Raw genomic sequence first — 27,124 nt, 5'->3', positions numbered from 1 at the left:
GTCTTTTTTGAAGTCATGCCTACAAGAGTTTAACCTCCCGGACAAGTTGGTGGAGATTATGATGGAATGTGTTACATCAGTGTCCTACAACCTCCTTTGGAATGGGAAAAAGATTGAAGAATTTGTACTCACAAGGGGTCTCCGACAGGGAGATCCAATCTCCTCCTATTTGTTTGTTATCGTTATGGACAAGCTATCACAGTTGATTGAAGAATATGTATCTAAAGGAAAGTGGATTCCTATAACAGCGGGGAAACAAGGATCAGCTATCTCTCACCCACTCTTTGCAGATGACCTCCTTGTCTTTGTGGAGGCGAACACTGAACAGATTGCTACTGTTTTGAGAATCATTAATAAATTTTGTGATGCGTCAGGGCTGAAGGTTAGTAATGAAAAAACTGCTATGATCTTCTCAGCCAATGTGAGGAATGAGGTCAGGAGGGAAATAAAAAACATATGCCATTTCTAAGAAAATCAATGCTTGGGAAAGTACCTTGGTGCAATGATCTCTAATCATTGCAAAGGAAAAGAGAAATTCAAACATGTTTTGCTAAGGGTTCAAGGAAAGCTAAAAGGGTGGAAAAGTTAGTGCCTCTTCCTAGTTGGGAGAACAACACTAGCCAAAGCGGTTCTAAACCCTTTGGCGAATTATGAGATGCAGCAATCAATTTTACCTAAAGATATCTGTAATGAATTAGAGAAAGCGCAGAGGAGATTTATTTGGGGAAGTTGCCAATAGCAGAGGCGCATGCATCATGTTGTGTGGAAAACCCTATGTCTACCAAAGGCGCAAGGTGGGCTTGGATTTAAGAAGTTGTAGGAAATGAATATCGCCTTTATGATGAAGGTTCTTTGGCGCCTAATGATAGAGTCAAAGGCGTTGTGGGTAAGAGTAATTACACATAGTAATGAAGGCACCAAAAAGGGCTTGATAAAGACAGAGAAGAGTGGAAATTTCTCTCAAACCTAGAAGGACCTGATGAGGATCTAGCCCTTAATGAGAGACAATTGTAGCTGGATTATTGTGGATGGGGAGAGGGCTCTCTTCTGGAAGGATTCTTGGATTGCTAAATCAAAAAGTCTTATTAATGAAACTATTAGTCAGGATCCAAAGGAGCTAGAAATGGCCAAGGTTAAGGATTATGTGAATGTGAGAGAAGAATGGAACACAGAGATCATGGAGCCGTTTCTTGAAAATAGTACCATACAAAATTCTAACCAGGCATAACACAGAAGTAAACAAGGTTTTGCAGTCAATATGGCGCTGAAAAGGACCAGAAAGAGTCCGTACATTTACTTGGCAATTGGCCCATGGAAGATTTCTAACTGCAAAGAGGAAGGCCATAATGATGAGAATAACGCCCTTTTGCCACAAGTGCCCCCGATTGGAAGAAACTATCCTCCATGCCTTGAGGGATTGTCCACAAGCTGCTACAGTATGGGGTAAGTTAATTCAGCTCAGCACTGTTATGAGGTTCCTAACCATAACTCTAGAAGAGTGGATAGAGCTGAACCTATCACAAGAAATGGGGAGAAACAATCAGTTTGAATGGAGAGATGTTTTTATGGTAGGATGCTAGTGGTTATGGAAGTGGAGGAACATGGAAGTGCACAATCCTAGCTATAACAGACCAATTAATGCTATTCAGATCATTAGAGAAAGCATAACTAATTTCAAGAAAGCCTTTGAAAAGACTTACCTCTTCGCAGAGCGCAAAGCATCCAAAAAATCTATATCAACTTGGCAGCCATCCCCAGCTGGTTGGGTTAAGTTGAACACTGATGGATCCACTCACCATCAAAGTAAGAAAAGTGGATGTGGAGGCTTACTACGGACCAACAATAGAGAATGGGTTGGAGGCTTCATGGCATGTTTAGGTGACTGCTCTCCAGCAGAGACAGAGCTCTAGAGTGTAATCCATGGGTTACACATGGCCACGGATCTGGGAATGAGGGGACTAGAGGTTGAGGTTGATTCAGTAGAAATTGTGGACATAATCAACAATTGTATCCACAATGATGAACACTACACTGAGGCAGTAATAGAGGTTGCTAAACTTAGGAGGAGTCCTTGGGAGTTAGTCTTCAAACATATCAATAGAAAAGCTAATCGGTTGGCTGATTGGTTGGCAAAGGAAGCCATAAGGAAGAAATGTGCTTTCAGATTCTTAGACTCTCTGCCTAAAGAACTCACTTCGATGTACTTTGATGATTTACAGGGGAAGGCTATGACCAATGTTAATGTCCCTGCCACCCCCTTTTAATTTTGTCCTTTTGTTTTCCACTTTTTCTTTTTTTTGGGCTTAGGCCCCCTCAATCACCAAAAAAAAAAAAATGTAAGGGTAAAATATTAAATTGGTCTCCTGCGTATTTTGTTTTGTTCCTTAAAGTTTAAAGTGTTCTATTTGAATTAAAAAAAGTTTCGTTTGGTTTCAATGTAGTCCCATTGTGAGATCAAAGTTAAATAATTAACAGAATGTCCTATATGACAGCAATATAAGAACAAGATCGATAATCTGGCACAAAATTAACCGTAGATGTATCAATACATTTATTTATCATTCTTCTTATAATTTAAATGAAAAATAAATGTATTGATGCATTCATGGTTGATTTTGTGCTTTTGGAGCTTGTACTTGTTCTTTAGATTATCGACTTTGTTCTTATACTGCTGTCATGTATGATATTCCGTTAATTATTTAACTTTAACCTCACGATAAAACTACATTAAAGTTAAATAAAACTTTTTTGGATTTAAATAGGACGTTAAACCTTAAAGACCAAAATAGAAATATGCTCAAACGTAGTACTTTACCCTAAATATAATTTATTGAAACCAAAAAATCTGATTCAAAATTCTTTGAAGATTTGAGTGTTAAATTTTTGTTTTATTTGTACATGCACATTAATATATATAGGTTGAAAAAAAAGATACATTTTTATATATAGCACCAAAGTTATTTAGATGTCCCAATTTTTAAATGAAAAATGTAGTTGATTTTGTGTGCCTAATTATTTTTCTCTTCTTTAACTTAGTTTACCTTTATGAGATTTCTATATATTAATTTAAAAAATATTTTTGTGTTATTGGGTGTTTTGAGGTTTAATTTGTCTTCTATTATATATATATTCGTGGCTACTTTTTTTAATTAAGAAAGTTTAAAATGTGTTATGTTCAATTATGAAAAAATAGTGTGTTTTTTATGAATATAGAGATAATTTTTTTTTAAAATTAAAATTCACAAATTAGAGGCTCAATTTTAATTTTGGAAACAAAACTTAAAGTCAAATTTGAGATAATAGAAAAATCTGAGCCTCAGATTTGTGTAAGTTGAAAATTTTTTTAAGGAATAAGCAAATTAGTAGGTTGGTTTTGTGAAAAAAAATTATAAATCACAAATCTCACCCTTATATTTATATTTTTTTTTTAAAAATTTAAAAAGTCAGATGTGTGATATAAAAAAAAAAATTAAAATCCACAAAATTGTACCTCAAATTTGTGACCATCCATACAAAAAAACACACACTAACTCTCCACCTTATTTAAAAACACCACCATAATTTCAATAATAAAAATAAAAAGTTCTATAGTCGTATAGATTAGAATTAATTTTGCTAATCACTAATTCAGTATTCACGTGGGAGTGAAAGCGAACGAGGAGTAAAATTACTAAATTTGAAGGGACCCGACCTCTCTTAACATAATCGTGGTAGAAGGGTGAAGGCGGGTGGCGGCGCGTAATTGAATCCCGCTATCTGAGAGGCTCCCGCCCCACGCAGCAGTTACGTTAGATTAGGGTTTATTTGTTTGTCAATTGAACTTTGAAGGCGTCATGGGTTCTGTGAAGAGGAAGTCTGCAGAACAAGAAGAGCTGGAAATTCCTCCTTCTCAGAGGCAGAAGCAGCAAACCTCAAACGACGATTCCGTCGTCGAAGAGGGATGCGGCTGCGTCCACCACGTGTCCTATCCGGAAGGTTATGTTCCCAATCCCAGTGGCAGCAGCAACCCAAAGTCGTCGGAGCCAGCTAAGAAGTTCCCGTTCCCTCTCGACCCCTTCCAGTCCCAATCCATTGCTTGCCTCGAAAACAATGAATCCGTCATGGTGCCTCTACCTATTCTTCTTCCCTCTTCTTCTTCTTCTTATTATTACACAAATTATTCAAATGATAGAATAGAATCTGCTGTTTGCTTGCTTTGTTACCAGGTATCTGCTCATACATCTGCCGGGAAAACAGTGGTGGCCTCATACGCCATTGCCATGTCTCTGCGCAATGGACAGCGCGTTATCTACACTTCCCCTATCAAGGCCCTTAGCAATCAGAAGTACAGGGACTTCAAAGAAGAGTTCTCCGATGTCGGCCTTATGACCGGTGATGTCACCATCGATCCCAATGCTTCCTGCTTGGTCATGACCACCGAAATATGGCGCAGCATGCAGTACAAGGGCTCTGAGGTCACCAGGGAAGTTGCCTGGATCATATTCGATGAGGTCCACTACATGCGCGATCGTGAAAGGGGTGTCGTTTGGGAAGAGAGCATTGTTATGTCCCCCAAGAACGCTCGTTTTGTATTCCTATCTGCCACCGTGCCCAATGCAAAGGAATTTGCTGATTGGGTGGCAAAGGTGATCTTTTTCGTTTTCTGTGACTTGTGATGTGTGTAAGAGTGTATAGATGGTGATCCCATGCTTTGTGTTACTTGCAGGTGCATCAACAGCCTTGTCATATTGTTTATACTGATTACCGACCAACTCCACTCCAGCATTATATTTTTCCCGCGGGAGGTGATGGCCTATATTTGGTTGTAGACGAAAAGGGGAAATTCCGCGAAGACAGCTTCCAGAAATCACTGAATGCTCTTGTTCCTCCTAATGAGGGTGATAAGAGAAAAGAAAACGGCAAGTGGCAAAAGGGTTTGGTGCTGGGAAGACTCGGTGAAGAAAGTGACATATTCAAGATGGTGAAAATGATCATTCAGCGTCAATACGATCCTGTGATACTGTTTAGCTTTAGCAAGAGGGAGTGTGAGTTTCTTGCGATGCAGGTGAACTACAAATTTTGGTCATTGTTAAGAGTCTCTAGCTTTATGTTTATTCCATTCCATTCATTTGGGATGCAGTGTTCCAGCTGATGATATCTTCATTGCTTCTTGTAGATGGCAAAAATGGATCTTAATGGAGTTGAGGAGAAGGATAGCATAGAAAAAATATTTTGGAGTGCCATGGATATGCTTTCAGACGATGATAAGAAATTACCGCAGGCAAGTTACATACTTCTTCGTCAGTGTTTTTTTCTGGCAACTAGAACATCACCATCCCCTCATGCCCATTTCTAAGTTTTAATACTTACCGAATTGTTCAGCATACTTTGTTGAGGCAGCATCTTAGAAGCTAGTAATCTTCAACAGTTGGGGATGTGAGTTAGAAAATGGAAATGTGTTTTAGAAGAGGATAATTGAGAAGAGTAGACCAGCCGAGAAGTGAGTAACTCAAGTGAAAGCAAAATGTGTTTGTAACTCATTCATTCCCTATTGCCACTTAAGTGAAAATTTCCCGTTTAAATGTGGATGCTGAAGAGAATCACTTATTCATTGGGATTTTATTTTAAATAGATTTTATAGTTGAGGAGAGTGATTTTCTACCATAAAATCTTCCCACAACTTGTTCAATGCTTATGCTTGTCCTCTGGGGCACGATTGCTTTCAGACTAGCTATCTAAATATTTGATAATTTTATTTTGATTGAACTTTGTGGGGCTCATCATTTTGAAGGTATTTAAGTTTTTCACCTCTGTTCTTATGGATTTGATCAGGTTTCAAACATGCTACCGTTGCTGAAACGTGGAATAGGAGTGCATCATTCTGGCTTACTTCCAATTCTAAAGGAAGTGATTGAGATTTTATTTCAAGAAGGACTAATAAAGGTTGGTAGATAAACTATGATATACGATGCTTTGTTCATCCCCAAGCTGTCTACCTGCAACACAATTGTATACTTTACTTCCGTAATTTGCTTAATTATTTTCCCCAACATGATTTCATTCTTGCTGAAATTTAGTGTTAGAAATAAGGAGAATATCCTATAATAAATCATATCTTAGTATATCAAATTATATATCCTACAATTAGCTGAGATATCTAACTAGAATTAGGGTTTCGCTGTCATTCTGAATAGAGATCGTATTCCTCTGTTGTAAACACACATTCTATCAGAATGATATATCCACATTGTTTTCTAGTCTTTGTTCTCTTTTCCTTCTCTCCTGCCTAAAACTTACAATCTCAACATGTACTTTACCTAAACTTTTTGAATCATGCTATCCCAAAATATAGTTTACAACAGGTTACATCTGCAGTAGTCTCACATGGTTAGCAGAAGCCATTGCAAATTTATATTGCTTATATATATATATTTCCTATTTTCACAATAATTTATTTTCTGCTTATTGTTTAAGGGGAAGATTCATTATGCACATCACTTGAATATTTATCAGTGAATTCCTTGTTTGAGGAAATTATTAAATTTTTCTAATCATTGAAATATTCTTCTTTAGTGTTTGTTTGCAACAGAGACCTTCAGCATTGGTTTGAACATGCCTGCAAAAACTGTTGTTTTTACCAATGTCCGAAAATTTGACGGGGATAAGTTTAGGTGGTTGTCTAGTGGAGAATATATTCAGATGAGTGGCCGAGCTGGTCGACGAGGTATTGATGAACGTGGAATATGTATCCTCATGGTTGATGAGAAAATGGAACCTTCAACTGCTAAAATGATGGTTAAAGGGGCAGCTGATAGTTTGAACAGGTAGAGTTGTCGATTGGACTATTAGTGAAAAATTAGTTAAAACCCTGAAACAAATAAAAATTGATGATCTTTTCCAACAAACTTGTTTTGTAATTCTCGCATTGTAGCTTGTTTAAAGAATTGTTGTCTCTTTATTACTTTTATCATCCCTTGCATTTCAGTGCCTTTCATTTGAGCTATAACATGATTTTGAATCAAATGCGCTGTGAAGATGGTGATCCAGAAAATTTGCTCCGAAATTCCTTTTATCAGTTCCAAGCTGATCGTGCCATTCCTGGTCTTGAGGTTTGTTTAAATTTATGAATGCTTGCAATACCAGTATTTATATGTAATGACAGTAATGTATCCTGATCACTTTTCCATAAAATTTTAATTCCAAGATCACTTCTTATGCATGCTCAATTCCTTATAGTGAATTTACTCCTTTAATGAGTGAACATTTGCATATGAAAGTGAATAATTGTGCATTTTTAGAATTCTGAAAATATGATTGTGGGTTAAAAAATATTTCTTGTGTATGTAAAGTTAAAATTGTTTGATTAACACTGAGGTATACCCATTTTGTATGAGTGCATGCAACAACAAGCAGGTAAGGATAAAATTGTTTTTACTTTAAAGGAATATATCAGTCAATTGTGTCCAGTGAGATAGGCTTAACTGAAAAGGAAATATTCCATTCATTCAACTAAAATGGATAACACACAACACAAAATATCAGCGAAAGAATACCTTTCAAGGAACCATAGCTTCTTTCAGAGTTGTTCTATAGAGAGGAGAGAAAAAAGATTCCTCACCTTGTATTGTTGATTTGGAGTTTATATTGTGAATGAATAATTTTTCTTAATGATTTTTGCATATCTAGAAACAAATAAAGATTCTTGAGGAAGAGAGGGAATCAATTGTTATTGAGGAGGAAAATAGTTTAAAGGATTATTACGATCTGCTGGATCAGCACAGAAGCTTGAATAAGGAGGTTCATGACATTGTAATATCTCCAAGGCACTGCTTACCATTTTTACAGCCTGGGAGGCTTGTTTCACTTCATTGTACTTCATGTGATGAAGATCATCACCCAATTTTTTCGGAGGACAAGTTGACTTGGGGATTGGTGATTAATTTTGAAAGAGTTAAAAGTAATGCTGAAGGTGAGAATTCATAATGGCTCCTGGTGATTTATATTTTATATCAAAACTTTAGCTTATTTATTCTAAAATAGTCAATGCTATCTTTTAGATGATGCAACCATAAAGGCAGAAGATGCGTCTTACATGGTTGATGTCCTTACAAGATGTGTGGTTACAAAAGATAAGATTGGCAAAAAGTCTGTTAGGATTGTTCCTCTTAAAGAACTTGGACAACCTCTGGTGGTTTCAGTTCCTATCTCTCAGGTAAGACCTTCAAACTATGTAATTTATTTGCAGGATCTGTGTAATTTGTGATTTATCTGATTGCTTTATCATCTAAATCACCGCCGTCGAACAAACAATGATTAGAAGACAAAGGGATGCCAAAAACGTAATACTATCCTAAATAAAGTCAATGGTTGCAAAGGAATCATTAAAAAGCTATTATTCCTTTCCAACCTTACAATCAAAGCACATAAAAAATGAGGATTGTCATGTGATTTCTGCTTCTATGCAAGAGTCAAAACCTCTGAATTTTCATGGGTTATTTTCACATGTTAATGCACCCACAAAAAAAGGAAGTATCCACAAAGTTGTAAGCATTTAATATATTGAAAATCTAGAAGATATCTAATACAGTAATACTTCCTTCTTTTAAGTAATTCAGATGGATAATAGAGTATGACTAACTCCTAAACACTCATGACAACAAAATCATGTTTTCATTTTATATTTTGAATTTTATAGCTGTTGCTTTTAATAGCTCATCAGATATATAAATTCAATAGTTGGAACTATATCTTGCCCAATGTCCAATCCATTTTCCATTGTTAAAATGCTGATTTCTAGTTTTTGACATCACTGTATGTTTGTGGTTTTCTAAATTTTCTGATGTAAATTCCTTGCTGTATTGTTTACAGATTAATACGATAACCAGTCTTCGTCTATATATACCAAAGGATCTTTTGCCATTGGAAGCTCGAGAAAACACACTAAAGAAAGTGTTGGAAACTCTTTCCAGATTTGGTGAGAAAGGTTTGCCTCTTCTAGATCCGGAAGAAGACTTGAAGGTGTGATGTGATTCTATTCATTTTTCATTCTTTTTCTTTGCCCAATTGAAATTCATTATTTTTTATATCTCAGATCCAGAGTAGCTCGTACAAAAAGTTATCCCGTAGGATAGAGGCTTTGGAGAGACTATTTGAAAAGCATGAAATTGCAAAGTCACCACTTATAAAGCAGAAGTTAAAAATGTTGCACAGGAAGCAAGAATTGACTGCAAAGATAAAGTCCATTAAAAAAACATTAAGATCTTCTAGTGCTTTGGCCTTCAAGGATGAACTTAAGGCAAGGAAGAGGGTCCTTCGCAGGCTAGGGTAATGTAACTACCTAAGTTGCTTTCAATTTGTTGTTGACTTTTTCTTTTGTGGTTTGGTTCCTATAAGACTTATTTGTATCAAACGATATCAGTTGCGTAATGTGATTGACTATTGTTTGTGAAAATGATATTTACATGAGATCTCTATTGCAGATATGCTACAGGTGATAATGTGGTCGAATTGAAAGGAAAGGTTGCCTGTGAAATTAGTAGTGCAGATGAATTAACCTTAACAGAGCTCATGTTCAATGGTGTCTTAAAGGACATAAAGGTGGAGGAGATGATTTCTCTCCTGTCATGTTTTGTCTGGCAAGAAAAAATTCAAGATGCTGCCAAACCCCGGGAAGAACTTGATCTGCTTTTTGTACAATTGCAAGACACTGCTCGGAGAGTTGCCCAACTTCAGCTCGAGTGCAAGGTAATTGCTATATGCAAATTGTTTAAATGAATCACACCTAATTGTATATGAAGATTGTGATTCCAGATTGATATGGAAAAATACATTCCAGTTAGTGTGTTAACTGAAAATCCTTTGGATCCCATTTGTCTCTGTTTTTCTTTCTTCTCTATTTAGGGTGTCTTCCAACCCTGACATCAATTCTACAAATAGTATGCTTTGTGAGCTTAGGGTCTAGCAAACCAAACTAAAATCTGATAATTGAAATAGAAAAAAGAGGATCAGTGCAGCCCTCTATAAATAAAGTTAGTTCCCAGGATTTAAATATGTAACCTCTGACCTCTGGCTCACGAAAAGGAAACCTCACCATTTGTGTCAAGCTGCACTGAAATTGTCAGTAATTTAAAATTTGCGAAAATTGCTTTGTCCTTTTTATTGCATCATTTTCAGGTTACACGTCCTTTCATTCATGTAGTTCAGTTAGGTCCTTAGATGTTTCTCATATCTCAGATTTTATGTTTGCATTTCACCAAGAGGATTGATTTTGCCATGCTTAGCTTGTGCCTCTTAAAATTTTCTATTCTCTGTTGTAAAATGCTTTAACGAGTTCCCTTACTTTGGATCTCTTACCCACATTTTGTTTTTAATTGAAAAAAAAAAAATAAACAGGTGCAAATTGATGTTGAGAGTTTTGTGAAGTCATTTAGGCCGGATATTATGGAGGCTGTGTATGCTTGGGCAAAAGGTTCAAAGTTCTTTGAGATCATGGAAATTACACAGGTTTTTGAGGGTAGCTTGATTAGGGCAATTAGACGGCTTGAGGAAGTTCTTCAGCAACTAATAGAAGCCGCCAAGTCCATTGGGGAAACTCAACTAGAGGCAAAGTTTGAAGAAGCTGTTTCCAAAATCAAGAGGGATATTGTGTTTGCAGCATCCCTGTATCTGTAATTTCCAACATCCCTTCTAGAAACTGTGTTATCTACCTAGATTTAGGTTTAGATCATGAGAACGCATAGGTAATCATTGGAGTAGAAGGGAATGTGAAGCACCGTGTGGAGGACAGTACAATATCCCCTGACCCGTGGCATTCAACCTTGCTTCTCCCCCTTCAGTTTTGACCTTTCACGCACTGATACCTACAAACCATTGTAACTTGTAGAAAACAAATACTGTATTTTATTTACTATTAAAATATTCATTTACAAAATACTTTTATTGTTTATTTCATTTTTTCTTTATTATAGCTTCCAAAGTCAACTGGCACTCGAATCATATCATGATGGGGGACAGTTACGAGTTAATGTGGACAGTATTTTGTTTATTAAAAAAATGGGGTTTTTGTCATTTGAACACGAAAGTATCAATTCGAGAGTTGACGCCTTTAGATAAAACTTCCCTTTTTTCCCCTTGTATTATTTTGAGGATAAATTGGAAATAAAGAACCTCCTTGTTAATCTTTCCGTACTAGTTTAATGTAAATCGTAATTTTCTTAAATGTAAAAATCGTTTGGTGTAATATGAACTCATAAGAATAATTGTGTATTATACATGAATCATTTTGACCACTTTTTCTTCATTGCTTGTAGTACGGCATCCTATGGCATGCTAGCTCCCTCATGAGTCATGTACAAGCAGTAACTTCAAGTGTAAGCCATAGCTACTGGCTGCTAAGAAAGAGAGAGACAAGGTTACAAAAACCCAGATAATGCTAATGGCATTATGCATTGTCTACAAGCAGAATCATATCCTTCTCATCACTATCACCCGACGACACTAATGTTCCATTCCATCTCATTTCATCTGTTGTTTCTTTCACTCTCATAATGACGTCCCTATCATCTCTAATAATAAGCGCTCCTTTGGGACGAACAATCCGATGCATCTCGATTAGAATATCACTAATATCACACCTGCAACACACAAATATATAATAATATCAACACTCACCATATATGATATATACTGAATATTAGTGATGTTATTATTACGCTTACTTGTCCTTATACATACTGAATATACCACATGCGTGTATCAAGTCATATGTTCGCGGGTATGTTGAGAAGGCCTCACACCTGAAAGAATAAAGATAACAACAGAGAAAGCAGAGTAGAGTAAAAAACTACACTCAAGTGTTAGCTAATAGCCTAATACATACATACATACCAATCCATGTAAGTCCCAATAAGGCCACGTTCAAAGATAATGGGAAGACTATTATTGTTGATGTTGCCTTTTGCATCAACGGGAACAACATTCATAACCCAAACTGGATATTTCATTTCCGCCATTGTTGCTGCAAATCCACCAAACTCAGCATTCATATCCATAACGTTCCGATATCTACCACAGCACAGGGACTTTAACATCTCCCCGTAACGGGATACTCTCCTTCTCCATCTCCTATTATCTTCATCAAAGTTAACCCTCGGTCGATGCGTATCCTTCTCCTCTGGAATAGCAAAAATACATGCACTCATTTCTGTATACCTGTTGAAATTTGAAATTTGAATACCTCTGATAGAATATATTAGCATCCATTAGTATTGATTAGAATTATTTAATATATCTGAATATTTATTATAGAATATTATGTTTTTATTATTGTGATTTTCTTAATACCTATAAATTTTTTTCTATATTATATTATTTCAGACAACTTGAATACACTCAATAATACATATATCATTTCTTCAGTTTAGTCTCTTGTTTCTAACAACCTATGATTTTCTTGCTTAACATACAGAAATCAATTAAAGCTTAACATGATTAATGAATGATTAATTACCATCCAGCATCAGGGTCAGGGTCTGATGATGAGTTGCAGAACTTGGGGTGTCTCCCCCATGTCTTCAACTTGTGTATGCAGCCCATATGATTTAGGGATTTTTGCCATACAGCAAACTGATCGCTCTCAGCAACTTTTTCCCAACACAGTTCCATTGCAAGCTCTTCCAACATGCTCTGCTCCTTTTCCAACTCCTTAGCCTCTCTTCCCCATGCATTGTAGTTCACCCTCCAATTTATGGGTGGCCCCGACAGCACCCAGTATCCACCCGGCCGCAAAATCCGGTCCATCTCTCTTAAGTAAAGCCCATCTGTTATCATGAATCATATGTTCAAATGTGTTTCTTCAAAGAGTTTGTGCTCTGCATAAACAAGAAAGTAGGAAGAATTGAGCAGAAAATAAAATACCATTATCAGTCCATGGGACAAGGCATCTGGAGCAGTGGGCCATGTCAAATGACCTTGAAGGGAATGGGAGCCTATGAATGCTTAACACTCCAAGCATTGCTGGGAGTCCCCTTTCCAGAGCAAACTGTACCTGACCTTCATGCTCATCGCTCGGTGCAATTGACATTGTCAAGATACCATAGTCCATTAGAGCTGCTCCAAAGCTTGCAACCTTCAATTAGTTAAAAGAGATATTTTGCATCCCAACTTAGCTTGATGTCAAAGAATACAAGAGATAGAAAGGGAAGAGTAAGCGTACCCCGCAACCAACATCAAGAGCTGTTCTGATATGGGGGAGAGGAAGGAGGCGGCTGAGAGCATGAACGTAACCGTTGACACCGTCGGGGAAGGAAGTGCCACCTCCCGGAAAGAGAAAACGGTCACCTTCCAACCTGACCCAATTCTGAGACTTCTTATAGTTGACGAGCTTAGGGAAGGGGACGTTGGTGAACCATGCGGAGTCCTTGCTTTGGGGCCAAGGGAAGGGGGTCTTGTAACCCACGGGCCTGGGTATCAAGCACCTCAGCCTCTCTGGAGGGCTTTGTGGGCAGTGACGCTCTTTCCGGAACATTCTGACCTTGGGAAACCTCTTCTGCCTGCGAGGGTCGTGGCATGGACAGTAGTTGGTGTAGTTGCTTGCGCAGAACTCAAAGGTGGTGTGACGACTGTAATCCAAATCCAATAATGGTTGAGGAGTGAAGGTGAAGACCGAGGAGGAGGTGGCATAGGAATATATGAGGTACAAGAATAGAGAGCATGGGAAGAGGCACAACAATATGGTCCTGAGATTCAGATTTTGGGATTGGGGAAGGGTAACCCATGCCATCTTCATGCTACGAGCGAGCGTCTAACATTCTTCTATCTCTCCTTCAATACAAAACGCATTTAATTAGGATCTCGCGTTCACTGCATCAGGGCTGCCATATGGCAAGGTTAAGTAGTAATCAAAAAGATAAAGGAGATAACGAGATGGAACGACTCTCGTGTTGCCTTCTCTGTCCTTGTTATTATGTCTATCATTATCATATCATGTGTCATCTACGCTACTACTGGACATGTTATATATATTTTTTTTTGGTGTCTTAAATCCATGTTATATGATTGTCCACCAACATATTCAACCATATATACTATAATTTAGAAATACAAACATAAATACATTAAAAAAAGCAAGTTATTTAATTTTAATTTTGAGAAGATTTATTCTACTATCAAAAGATTTATTCTAATTAAGTCTGTCCTCTCTAAATAAATAGACTTCTACAAAAGCCTAAGTCTGACTTATTTATTAAATAGGTATGTCCTAATCAAACCTAATACAGAATAAATTGGATAAGTAAATTTACTCATGCTTTTAATTTTAGATTTTTCTTAAATTCTTTAATTTTTTTCACCGGAACCAAAATAATAATAATAATAATAATAATAAAGAGATATACCTACACATTTGCATACTTTATTCAAAATCACAAAACTGTACACGATAAAATTAGTATCGCATACATCTTTAAGGTAGTATTTGTTTTGAGGTACTAGGAGAGAAAAACTGGAAGACTAAGACACAGTATCATATTTGTTGGTTTAAAGACTAGTATTAAAATTTCTGTCTCTGTCCTCAAAATTTTAGTATTTCAGTACTTCTAAAAAGTAGGGATACAAGAGATTGAAATTTTTAGAGATAGAGACAGAAACTTGAATAACATTTTATACCTAAAATACCATCATTTCAATTAATTATTTCTAATTTTATTCTTTGTGCAAATTAAATTAGAACTTCATTCTTGTTTCAATTTCTATCTCTTAGTCTTTATCTCTTAGTCTCAGTTTTTCAATCTCTGTCTCTCCACCAAATACTAAAGGATCAAATAGGTTTACTTTACATTTTTATTGAATAAATGAATGAGCTCAATAGAGATTTATCCATTTTAAGCTTAGGTTATATTCTCTTTCTAAATTGTAGTAATTTCAAATTTTGTCAAATTAAACTCCAAAGTAGTCCTTGAGATTCACGGATTGCATTGATTTAGTTCTTAACTTATCAATTACACTGTTTATATCTCTGACTTTGTTAAAAATGCAACACGTTGATCCCTCTCCACATTTTCGGCCAATTCACCTGCTGCCGGCAGTGACATAGCACTGACATACCACGCTGGCGTATATAACGGCTAACTGAGGTGGCAATTGGAACTATTTGACTCATTATGATCCCTCTACTTATTTTCAACCTTAATTTCAGCATCATATCTCTATCGCTCTTCACCTTCTTCTCTTTGTTCAAGAACGTTCTTCTCCTACTTCATTGTTGTTACTCTTTGTGAAAGCAAAATCATGATTGAACGTGCGAGTTAGGGTCAATGAAATTGCATTGAATATCATTATAATGATGAAACCTTTAGAACCTCAATTGGGAAGTTGTGGATGTCATTAGTCCAAGGATTTTTTTCTTAATAGGGTTAATGATCTTGAGAGCTTTTCATATTGTACTTAAATCCAGAACCAAATGCTATTTTTCATACTCTATCACCCTTTTTGACCTTTCCTTTGGCTTCTATGTAAGCCAATTCATACCATAACAAGCTGCTAGATGTGTCTCCAAAACGATAAAAGATCATTCTTGATGGCTCCATATACCATGGAAATAGCTACAAGTTCTTCTCCAACTCATCCAAAACGGCCTTGCCTCCTGTGTGGATGCAAAAATGTTCGAATGCAAGCTTGAAATCTGGAATATATGCTTTGACTTTCAGCTTTAAAAGATTCTTAACAACCAATGTTGCAAAGAATAGCAACTTCTCAGATGTTGGAAGCACAAGAGGGCCTAATGTGGTGATGTTGGTTTTCAAAGCATCTCATGCAATCATCATAAGGTCGTTTGATAATGTGACACCAACTTTGCCATTGGCATCATCTTCTTGTGTAAAGCAGCTAAAGCTGTTGTCTTCACTGGCCTTGTTCGTGCAAACAATGTGAAACAATTAGAATTTTGACCGTCTCTAATAAGATCTTTTGTTGGAAAGTAGAATTGCAATTCCTCCCACACGGAACAATCTGAGACGAGTTTCGATCAATCATTTTTAGTATACCAATTCAAAGTAATATTTTCCGTGCTAACTACTAATGCATATGAGTTGGGATGTATTTGGAGAAGCAAGATCAATCGCCCCATTCCACCCAAGTTAAAGCTCTTCTTTATATTCCCTCATTCCCTCAGAGCTTATAGTGATTGACAATATTTACAGACAAGGATGGAGTTGGATTGAACAGGCTACAATTTATAATCAAAATCCCACAACGCTCTGGCACCCACCACCGAAGAGTAACAATAAAGAAGTAGGAGAAGAATGTCCATGAGCAAAGAGAAGAAGATGAAGAGCGATAAAGATCTGATGCTGAATTAGGGTTGAAAATAGGTAGAGAGACCAATAAATTAAATAATTCTAATTGCCACCTCAGTTAGCTGTTATATACACCAATATAGCATGTCAATATAGCATGTCAGTGTCATGTCACCGTCGGCGACAGGTAAATTGGCCAAAAATATAAAAAAGAACTAACGTGATAAACAGTACAATTGATAAGTTAGAGACAAAATTTATATAATTTGTAAATCTCAAAAATTACTTTGAGGTTTAACTCAATTTCGTCATTACAGGAGCAAATTTAAATTCTAAGTGACGCACACAACATATTATTAGCCTTAGTCAGGCTGGTTTACTTCAATCTGTATGTAATTTACTCGAACTATATTCGCTGTATTAGAATTTAATTAAGGAAGGGGAAAAAAAATGAGTCCGCATTACTTACAAAAGTTTATTATTTGTACTAAGCAGTAATCACTGCAGCAATATTGTGTAAAATCTATAGAACTAACTTTATATATAGTCAAATAGCTCATTTTTAAAAAATTTTAATTTTAAAATTTAAAAAATTAATTTTAAACTAAAAAAATATGTATTTTTTCACTTTTTTATTTTTTTTGTCTTTTATTTTTTTTTTCTCCATAACATCTCTCTCTCGACATTTTTCTCTCTAATTACTTTTAGAAATTCTTGTACAATAATTTTAGATATTTTTTTTAAATTTTAAATATTATTTTTAATGAATTTAGATTTTTTTTTTTGTTAGATTTCATATATATATATTTTTAATGATTTTAGATTTTTTTTTTCTGAAAAAAAAAAAGGAGAGACACAGAGAAAAAGAGAGATTTATGTTACCATGTTAGTGATGTTATCACGGCTACAAATGGTAGAAGATGATGTGTCCGTTGACCATAAAGGACTAGCGGCTGCTAGGGGCGGCTAGGTGACGTGGATGGAAGGGCTCTAATGTGGGATTAAAATTATTCTTAATTTAAAGAAGTTAAGTCTCAAAATAATTTCTGAAGTTGTACTCGAACCTCAAAGTGATAACTGATGTTAATAATTATCTAAATTTATCCTAAAAATTGCACTCCAAAACAGTTCCTGTTCCATTTAGAGTATGCTTCCGAAACTTTATCGACAATGCGGTTTGAGAAAGACTCGGAAGTGTTCTCTTGAAAACTGTTAACCTTGGCGTGGAACCTGCAAAAAAGATTCTAATACTCAAGTCAGCTCGAGAATTAAGAAGTTAAAGGAAATAAAACTAAGAAATAAAATTAAGAAATAAGGTGATACTCAAGTTAGCTCGAGAATTAAGAAGTTAAAGAAAATAAAACTAAAAAATAAAATTAAGAAATAAGGTGTGGAGACAATTGCTCTGTATTTTCAATGATACACTGATTGCTCGTGCTTTTTCTGCCTTCCTTTGACGAGTCGTGCTCGTCTGTTTAAATAGATCTTAAGGTGATCTATGTTAGGTGAATACTCGAGTAATGTTCAGTTTTGTTGGGTTTGTTATTAGGATTAAAATTCTGAATTCCGTTGCACAAGAATATCGGCATGATTTAAATTTGTAGACTTGTTCTTGTAGTTTGTTAGCCAAAAATAAAGAAGAATTTGGTCGAAAATATTGGGAAGGTACAATTTTTAAGACTTTTTCGTTCATAAAAAAACTGAATTGAACTGATTTCTATTAAAACATCGTCGTTTTATATTAAAAAAAAAAAAAAGCAATCCCCCTTCTAAAACCCTACACCCTTCTTCTATTACCGAAGGCAATTTATATGTTTATAGCATCTTTGACCATTACAAGCACCCAATTAAGATAGGTTGCTTTTTTAAGAATATATTAATGAATGGCTGTTTACCAATGTTATATTAAAAGTTAAAACTAGATAATTAAGCATATTCGATTAATATGATAATTGAATGGTCCAAGTCCAACTGCATATTTGTTTATGCTACGGTGCATGTTAAATGAGCAAGACACAACCCTAAATTCAGCAAAGGCAATATAAAGTGTATATAAAACAGCCGAAAGAAAAAGGCAAAATACACTCGGCTGAAAGGGAGTGTTAACTATTTTGGGTAAAGTAAGACTCTAACTTTGTATGGAGCACTTTGCAAAAGGGAGAAAGGTAATCTATATACTATACTATTAAGTATTAATTAAATTTAAAATCACTTAAAAGCAAAAAGTTACGAGAAATATTGCCTTCTGTTCTGGGAGAAGAAGAATGAAGAACGGGTTTCACATTTCAAATTCTTCCTCCTATCTTTTCTTCTAAACGACGAAGAGAGCGACAAATTAGATTTTGACTAATTAAATTTTTGGACATGTATTTAAATTGTAATATATTAATAATTAAATATATTAAATTTAAAATTAAAATTTAAAATTAAAATTTTAATTTTATTTAGTTTGTATTTTAAATATATATTTAATTTAAAAAAATATTAAATTTATTTATAATTTTTAGATATATTTATTTTATTTTTTTTAATTATTGTAATAAAAAGTTAAATATTGTATAATTTTTAAAGATTATCTAATTGAATTGTAATTAGAAATAGCACAGGCAATCTTGGAATTATCAATTTGGTTTGAGGGTATATTTGGAAGAAACTATAACCAACGCTACTTAATAGTCAACGGTGCATGATAAAGGTGAGGTCGGGGGATCCGGCGGAGTAGTTAGTGGGAATGTAAAAAAGAGGTTAATTGGAATTGGATTGCTGTGTTTGTGTCGCTGTCACTTGTCACTTACCCACCAATTATTGTATTTGACGCCTCATACAATTTAATCTCACAAGTCAGAATCTCTCTCTCTTTGCGTCAGTGAGTGTCCGTGCTCAATTTGGGAACTCAGCTCAACCCAACACACAACACTCAAATCAATTCCCTCTCTCCTGTGGCCGTTGCTTCCTTCAGTATTCATTCATCGAAATTCCGTTACCTATTTATATATGCTGTTGCCGCCGTTCTCTCACCAAACCAAATCCAACCTTTATTTGAATATTTATTTGGTATTTATATTCATATACCAACACCAAGCCGTTCTATTCTTTCTCACTCACTGATTGGGTCTTCCATTGAGGAGGAGGATGACGCTGATGAATTTAGAGAATATATGGACCAGAAAGACTCTAATAGGCCTTGCCTTGGGACAGTTCCTTTCTCTTCTCATCACTTCCACCGGCTTCACCTCTTCCGAGCTCGCTAAAAAAGGTCAATTCTCTATTTCTGTCTCTCTGCGGTTATTGTTATTCTGGATTTAATTCTGTCTTGCCTTTCTATGCTGAATAGTAGAACTTGATTGTAGGAATCAATGCGCCAACTTCGCAGTCTTTTCTAAACTATGTGCTCTTGGCCATTGTGTACGGAGCTGTTCTGATACACCGAAGAAAAGCATTCAAGGCTAAATGGTATTATTATATTGTTCTTGGATTGGTTGATGTTGAGGCAAATTTTCTTGGTAAGTCTTGTGTTGAGTTTAGTTGGCTTGGAATTGGATGCTCTTACCCTGAGCGATTGGCAAACTAATAATTCTGAATGAAAACATACATACAGTTGTGAAGGCATACCAATACACATCACTTACTAGTGTCATGCTGCTTGACTGCTGGTCCATCCCCTCTGTCATGCTTCTCACATGGCTTTTCTTGAAAACTAAATATAGATTCAAAAAGATTACCGGTGTTATAGTTTGCGTCGCTGGCCTTGTCCTCGTCGTCTTTTCCGATGTTCATTCCGGTGACCGTTCAGGTGGCTGCCTCTGCCTTCTATTTACATTCATTTTTTATTCCTTGCCTCCTCTTATATTCAATTCACTTGTCTTGTCTTGTGTTAGGTGGGAGCAATCCTCGCAAAGGAGACCTTCTTGTTATTGCTGGTGCTACCTTGTATGCAATCAGTAATGTCAGTGAGGTAAGTTCATTGTATTTCTTCTCTGCTCAATGCATGTCTCAACATTGTGCCACACCATAATAAATACATGCGCTACTTACCATTGTTTATTATTATACAAGGGTTTTTCGCTTGTCCTTTTTGTTGCAGGAATTTCTGGTGAAAAATGCCGATAGAGTTGAGCTCATGGCAATGTTAGGTATCTTTGGTGGCATTATCAGTGCCATTCAAATGTATCCTTTAAGAAAATGATTATATCAGCATCGCTCTGTTTTGAATACTTCTCATTAGCTTTGTTCTGTCGCATAGCTCAAAACTCCAACTCCAATCTTCATTAAAAATTCAACTATTCATCTGTTCAATGGTATAACAAGTGATATAGCTCTGGAATTAACTAGGATATGTTCTACTGATCAAGTAGTTTCTACAGGTGAAAGAATAAAATTCATTCTTAGTTTCCTTTTCCTTCGTTTTTTGGTATTATTTTTTTCCTTTTTTCTGTTGCTGCCTTAATGACTACAACAGATGTATACTTGAGCGCAATGAACTCAGATCAATTCATTGGTCAGCTGGGGCAGTAAGCTCTCTCACTCTCCTTCAGTTATTGTGAATGTGCCTTCTTAATTAGGATGCCTGTGTGAATGCTGTGTTTGTTGAACATTTTACCTTTCGCTGAATTCTTTTCTAGGCTTAAATGAAGTGTTAAATGCTGTTACAAAGGCTAATTAATTAGTGTGATGCAAGTTCTATAAAACATTGTTATTCAAATTAATTTCTTGTGATGTTGGTTTCAGGCACTCCCATTTATTGGATTTGCAGTGGCTATGTTTATGTTTTACTCTTTAGTCCCTGTTCTGCTTAAGGTATGTATTCAAATCGCAGTAACCCTGCTGATATTCTCTTTGGGATGCCTTTCTTTAGTTCTAATACGAATATCTCTCTCTATCTAACTCGCCTCAATGTTTAATTCTGGAATGTATAACTTAATGATAATTATGATGACGATGAGAAAAATGCATGAGAGGTGGAGAACTGGAGATGATTCCTTTTTAATGGAGAATAATATATATGTAGTATGTGATGTGACTGATGAGTAGCATCTTATCTTTCACCACTTTACATGGTTGGAGTGCTAAATATGAGATGATGAATGACGTGTGCTTTTGTGACAGCGTAATGGTTCTACAATGCTGAATCTGTCTCTGTTGACATCAGACATGTGGTCAGTGGTAATTCGCATATTTGCATACCATGAAAAGGTGAGGCAAAATTGTTGACTCAGCTCTGCGTCTGTGGTCTCTGTCTGTGTCTTATGTTCCCTTGGAAATCCCTCCATTGCAGGTTGATTGGATGTACTTTGTAGCCTTTGGTGCGGTTGTTGTTGGGCTTATTATATACTCTGGGTATGTATCTGTACTCTCTCTCTCTCTCTTGATATGTGTAAATAGATGTAGAAGGATGAGGTTGTGTTTATTTGGCGTTTATGTATTGAAGGGGTGAGAAGGACGAGGATGAACAGCCTGCCAATGTTGGTGAAGAAGATAAACAAGACGAGGAAGCCAATCCAGAAGGAGGAAGTCATAGCAAAGCAAATGTGGCTGGAACCTCCAAAACCTGGGTATCTTAACCAGCCGTAGATTCTTATGTTATAGACTTGTAGGAACACTCCTTCATATCAGAAATGGAGATTGGAGAAAGAGTTTATTTTTTCATACATCTAATGTGCAAGCTGTCTTTTTTGACGAACTATTTTATACTAATAAATCACGTCTACATTACATTACATATACTCATCAATCTCGCGGATATCTATTTGAGCTAGTTATAATCTTTTTTTGGTTTGAAGGTGAGATATGATATTTATAACCTAATATGTACAGTTAAGCAGCTCATACTAAAGACTGAAGGAACTACTATTTCATTAACATCAAAATTTATTTCAAACTACAGGGAAGTAAAAATACTTAAGAATGAGAGGGATTCTTAAGGAAACGTATTCATGATTAATATATTTAGAGTTTTGGGTTTGTAAGATATTTATGTATTAAATTGTTGATTTTTAGTACAAGTTTGTCTTTCTAGTTTCTATATTTCATGTTGATTAATATCTGGTTTCTGGTATTGAAAAATTTTTTCGTTTCAAAAATAATAAAAAAAAAGTAAACTTGACTTTTAAAAGTTAATTTTCGTCAAAAATTGTAGTTATTATATTTAATAAATTAAATAATATTTTTTATAAGTACAAATTATAATAATTATATTTGATGAATTATTTTAAAATAATTTAATAAAAATAAATATAGATATTTATTTATATAAAATTATATTCAATTTTTAATTTTAACAAGTATAAATAAATTTTAAATAATATTTTTTAAATAATTTTAAAAATACTCTTAATTTTTAAATTTAAAAAGACATGTACATAATTTTTTATTTACTAAATATAAAATAAGATATTTGTATTTTACTAAACCCTGCCAAAATAGGATTAGCTGCACCTTCCATTTATCACAATGGCCAACATTTTCATTTCATTTATTTTTATAATATTAATCATTTGCAAGGCGTATGACTAGTTCTTGATAGTTGATACGATCAATGGGTGTTCACGACAAATTTTATTTGACTTTCATTTGGGAATTTGTTTGCAGAATTGTAACAGATTAATTCTATATGTTTTATGATACGAAATAATAATAATTTAAAAAGGAAAAAACAAAAAGAGAAAAAGAAAAGAAAAGGGGAGAAATTAGTTTGAGAGTTATTTCACTTATTTGGCAATAAGCAGGGGATTAGTGGGCAAGAGACTGAGTGACAAAGAGCAAGAAGAGTGAGAGCATCGAGCATCAGCGATGAAGGCTTCAACTTCAGGTTGGTGCCTTGGCCCTACAACTGCATCGCATCCTGGCTTCTCACGAAATGGATGCTCCTTCCTTGGCGCTTCTTCTTATGCTGCTTCGGTCTTGGTGCACCGCAACAGAGGCATAAGTTGCTCTTTCCAGAAGGACAGCTCCGTCAAAGTGCTCCGGCGAATCCTGGAGAGCCCTGGGGTCCACCAGGGCCCCGCTTGTTTTGATGCTCTGAGTGCCAAGCTCGTTCAAGACGCCGGCTTCTCCTTTTGCTTCACCAGCGGTAAATTCAATTCCCTTCATTTCTGTCATTTACATAAATACCCCCCTTTGCTTCATGTACTTGCACTTGTTCTGCTTCTGCTTGTATAGGTTTCTCAATATCAGCTGCTAGGTTGGGGTTGCCGGACACTGGCCTCATCTCTTATGGAGAAATGGTGGATCAGGGCCGGCTAATTAGCCAAGCTGTCTCCATTCCTGTGATCGGGGATGCCGATAATGGCTATGGCAATCCCATGAATGTCAAGAGGACTCTCAAGGGATACATTTCAGCTGGTTTAGCAGGAATCATTCTTGAAGATCAGGTCTCTTCCTCTACTTCTTTAACTCCATTCACCTTGGATTGCTTGCTACTCTTGTATCCATTGTTTCAAATTTTTGATAAATTGCTTCAAACTAATTACTAAGTGATCTATCATATCATTGCTAGGTATCTCCAAAAGCATGTGGCCACACAAGAGGAAGGAAAGTGGTCTCCAGAGAAGAGGCGGTCATGCGAATTAAAGCAGCCGTCGATGCCAGAAGAGAGAGTGGCTCTGATATTGTCATTGTGGCGCGCACAGACTCTCGCCAAGCACTCTCCATGGATGAAGCACTCACCAGGGCTAGGGCTTTTGGAGATGCTGGCGCCGATGTTCTTTTTATTGATGCACTCACTTCAAAAGAAGAGATGATGGCTTTTTGTCAAGTTTCTCCCCTCATTCCGAAAATGGTATGTTTTTATTCCACACTCCAATCACAGATAAACATGTTATATATTGTTAACTAGTGGTACTCTTGTGTAGAGCAATATGCTTGAAGGAGGAGGCAAAACACCAATACTCACTCCTCTGGAACTAGAAGAAATCGGTTTCAAACTTGTTGCTTATCCCCTTTCCTTGATTGGGGTTTCTATACGAGCAATGCAGGTGACTTGCCTTCCCTTTTTTGAGGCGGCAAAACACTTTTTTTAATTGATCTACGTCTGCTAATTTGTTCCCTTGGATTTTAACGAAAACAACAGGCATATTGATTGATCTTTATCATTAGCAAGTCATAAAGGCATTGTATGGTGTCCAAAGGATTCTTACTTGACTTCCTATATTACCCTGAAACAATGATTAATATTATCTGTGTGCAGATAGGGTCAGGATTGAGAATTTGAGATGAAACATGCTAAGCAATATTTATATGCTTGTGATGATAGCGTTTGATTTACTATGACAGAAGTTATACCCTTGTACTTATACCTTTTAATTTTTATCATTTCTGTTTTTAACTCTTCTATAACAGGCAAGTAGTCCTTATTCTTGTTACGTATTTCACCTTCTCTTGATCTTTCATTTGCGGTATCATTTATGACCAATTCTTTACAGATAAATAATATCTATGATTTAATATCCAGGATTCACTTGCTGCAATTAGAGGAGGCCGTATTCCTCCTCCTGGAAGCATGCCATCTTTTGAAGAAATTCAGGATATCTTAGGTTTCAACACTTATTATGAAGAAGAGAAGCGTTATGCTACAAGCACATTTTCAAAGAGAGGTTGGAGAAACAGCTCTTAACACAATTACAACCCATTTATATAGGGAAAATTCAGGCTTGTAATCTTGCAGTATTGTTATTTGTCAGATAGCGGTAGCCTATACAGTATACAACGGAGAGATCAATATGATACAGAGCAAACAAGTCAGAGTCCCAAAGATCCCATTGTAGAAGTTATAACTCCTGAAGTGTACAATAAATATGGCGGAGATGGTTCAAGGGACCCTTTTTCTGGGATCTGGTCTCGAACTCTAAGAGTCAAAATAACTGGCAGGGATGGATTTGAAAAACTTGATCTCAGGATACCTGTAAGTGACAGAATTTTCTTTATATCATGCTGAGATTATTGTATTTACTTATTTTATACATGGTTATGTGTGTTCAAAATGGTGCTTATTTTCTAGTCTCTGGAATGGACACTTGTGATGATTATTGCTCCCTCCTTTTCTCATATAATAACAATACATGTACTCTTGCTATGTACAGGCTGGATTTCTGGACGGACTCACAAACATAGTTCCTGGTATTATTAGTATTTTATAGTACCTCTGATGTTTAGTGGATCTCTTCCAAATTTTATTTCTGTTCAATAATAACTTGGCTTATTTTTATCATAACTATATACAGCTTTGGGTGGTGTAAACATTAAAGAATTGTTGGACGATGCTGCAGAGGAAATCGGGGGGAAAAAGCTGTTAGATTTTAATGACAGGATGGGTGACAGGATTCAAGTATTTCTGGAGTGATTGAACGTTGCCTAGTCTCTCATTCTCATATCTGTGCTATTCTAGTTGCGTTCTTCGGTTCTTCCTTGGATTTCCTATAAAAGCTGTTTAAAATGGGAACATTTGGAAGTGTGATGCCTTTCCCTACAAATCTGATGGTAATAGATCATCATCTCTTTCACTACTTCATTGCTTCTGATATTTGGTGTGGGAGAGTTTGTTTTGAAAGCTCAGTGATCTAGTTCTGGTCGATGATGCTGATTACAGGATAACGGAGATTAGAGGAAGGAAAACTAAAGCAAGGAGGTACCATTGCATGCATGGGTCTATTATCCAAATGTACTACTCACAATAGTCAATAGTGTAGCCATAAAGTGGAAATCAATCAAAACTTACTTTATATTTCGTTATATCCGAGAACATTTGTTCAATCATAAATATGCTTGCTTTGGCAATTCGTACAACAGTCAACACTGATTGAGAAAAATATTAGATAGTCCTTATTTTTGCACCGGGTAGGTTATTTTATTCTACCGACAATTATTTTCTCAAAGTTTAGTTCAGTCGTGTACTACTCAGAGCAAATGCAGAAGAATGCGTACACATGGTGATAGCATCCCTATTATGTAATGTATAACACGAATCAACAAACATCACAGTTGTTCACTTTACACAAACTATAGTTTAAGATACATCCAGCAAATTCATGTCTAGATGTACACCACTAGTAGCACTTTTGGGTTGTAAGTTGTAACTAAAACTACCCAATGATCATGATCCTACTTCGCCATGCAACTCAGCAGGGATAAATTTCATTACGATAACGAGGAATAATATCATAAAATCACAAAATATAAATTATTTTTAAGTACTTAATGTGAGTGAATTAACCATATTAAAGAAATTTAATTACAGCAAAATTAAATGTTCAGTACAAATGAATTAGTAAGTGTTTATTTCGTTGCTATTAAGTTGTTATTTTTTTTTTGTATTCAACAAATTTTTAATAATAAAAAATACTAAAAAAATTAGAAGTTATAATTTATATATTTTTTTAATTTACTTGAAAAAATATTTTAACATAAATAAATAATATTTTTATACTGTTGTATTCAACTATAATTAATAAAAATATATTTTTATATGAAATATTTAAATATTAAATTATTTTTATTTGTAAAAAATATTTAAAAAATTTATTTTAATAATTTTTATAAAATATGTATTCTATTATCTTAGTTAAAGAGTGATTAATTTTTATTTTATTATTTTATTTATTTTTTCAGTTTAGAAGATCTTTAACTAAGTTTATAAGTTTTAATATTGGAGTGGTAGTGGTGTTTTTTTTAAATGTAGATTGTTAGAGTGTTATACTCAAATGTGAAATCGTTTATCATAGGTATAGAAATCGGACCGTCCAATTTATTAGAGGTATAGAAATCGGACCGTTCGATTTCTGAGAGGTACACAAATCGGACCGTCCGATTTGTGTTAAAAAAATAAAAAATTTTAAGTACAGAAATTGGAATTTGTATAC

The 27,124-nt window shown here is 35.4% G+C and overlaps 4 protein-coding genes and 1 pseudogene across 6 annotated transcripts; 3 read left to right on the top strand and 2 right to left on the bottom strand.

Annotated features, from left to right (window-relative positions):
• The first annotated feature begins 3,623 nt into the window (after window positions 1-3,623).
• Window positions 3,624-10,909, top strand: MTR4 (RNA helicase, ATP-dependent, SK12/DOB1 protein). Its single transcript, XM_016339333.3, has 13 exons — window positions 3,624-4,103; window positions 4,206-4,625; window positions 4,706-5,044; window positions 5,156-5,260; window positions 5,812-5,922; window positions 6,553-6,803; window positions 6,965-7,088; window positions 7,666-7,948; window positions 8,037-8,191; window positions 8,848-8,997; window positions 9,071-9,303; window positions 9,459-9,723; window positions 10,372-10,909. The coding sequence occupies exons 1-13, from the start codon at window positions 3,834-3,836 to the stop codon at window positions 10,648-10,650; spliced, it is 2,985 nt and encodes a 994-aa protein (XP_016194819.1). The 5' UTR covers window positions 3,624-3,833; the 3' UTR covers window positions 10,651-10,909.
• A 309-nt stretch (window positions 10,910-11,218) lies between these two features.
• Window positions 11,219-13,930, bottom strand: LOC107635763 (S-adenosyl-L-methionine-dependent methyltransferases superfamily protein). Of its 2 annotated transcripts, none has more exons than XM_016339332.3 (6): window positions 13,193-13,930; window positions 12,895-13,105; window positions 12,488-12,797; window positions 11,866-12,189; window positions 11,697-11,774; window positions 11,219-11,612 (listed from the first exon to the last, which is right to left on the bottom strand). In XM_016339332.3, exons 1-6 carry the CDS (start codon window positions 13,763-13,765, stop codon window positions 11,420-11,422), a joined length of 1,689 nt encoding a protein of 562 aa, XP_016194818.1. In that variant the 5' UTR covers window positions 13,766-13,930; the 3' UTR covers window positions 11,219-11,419. The 2 variants fall into 2 exon arrangements, with proteins under 2 accessions (XP_016194818.1, XP_020977954.1); XM_021122295.2 differs by having other exon boundaries at window positions 11,713-11,774; window positions 13,193-13,897.
• Window positions 13,931-15,389: 1,459 nt separating this feature from the next.
• LOC107637483 (3-ketoacyl-CoA synthase 11 pseudogene) lies at window positions 15,390-17,860 on the bottom strand (annotated as a pseudogene).
• Window positions 17,861-18,974: 1,114 nt separating this feature from the next.
• LOC107635761 (uncharacterized) lies at window positions 18,975-21,988 on the top strand. Its single transcript, XM_016339331.3, has 10 exons — window positions 18,975-19,527; window positions 19,622-19,774; window positions 19,870-20,064; window positions 20,150-20,226; window positions 20,356-20,438; window positions 20,731-20,782; window positions 21,000-21,068; window positions 21,378-21,464; window positions 21,547-21,608; window positions 21,700-21,988. The coding sequence occupies exons 1-10, from the start codon at window positions 19,404-19,406 to the stop codon at window positions 21,830-21,832; spliced, it is 1,035 nt and encodes a 344-aa protein (XP_016194817.1). The 5' UTR covers window positions 18,975-19,403; the 3' UTR covers window positions 21,833-21,988.
• An 867-nt stretch (window positions 21,989-22,855) lies between these two features.
• LOC107635760 (uncharacterized) lies at window positions 22,856-26,074 on the top strand. 2 transcript variants are annotated; one of them, XR_015880719.1, is made up of 9 exons: window positions 22,856-23,340; window positions 23,430-23,641; window positions 23,767-24,048; window positions 24,122-24,244; window positions 24,721-24,862; window positions 24,950-25,170; window positions 25,349-25,385; window positions 25,490-25,745; window positions 25,855-26,074. XR_015880719.1 is itself a non-coding variant. In XM_016339330.3 (8 exons), the coding sequence occupies exons 1-8, from the start codon at window positions 23,061-23,063 to the stop codon at window positions 25,606-25,608; spliced, it is 1,416 nt and encodes a 471-aa protein (XP_016194816.1). In that variant the 5' UTR covers window positions 22,953-23,060; the 3' UTR covers window positions 25,609-26,074. The 2 variants fall into 2 exon arrangements, 1 of the variants encoding a protein (XP_016194816.1); XM_016339330.3 differs by having other exon boundaries at window positions 22,953-23,340; window positions 25,490-26,074.
• Window positions 26,075-27,124: the final 1,050 nt, after the last annotated feature.

Source organism: Arachis ipaensis, chromosome B4 (assembly GCF_059453495.1).
Source record: "Arachis ipaensis isolate K30076 ecotype BB chromosome B4, ASM5945349v1, whole genome shotgun sequence".
NCBI classification, from domain to species: Eukaryota; Viridiplantae; Streptophyta; class Magnoliopsida; order Fabales; family Fabaceae; genus Arachis; species Arachis ipaensis.
Note: the sequence above shows the minus strand (reverse complement) of the source record. Positions and strands in the feature narration are given on the sequence as shown.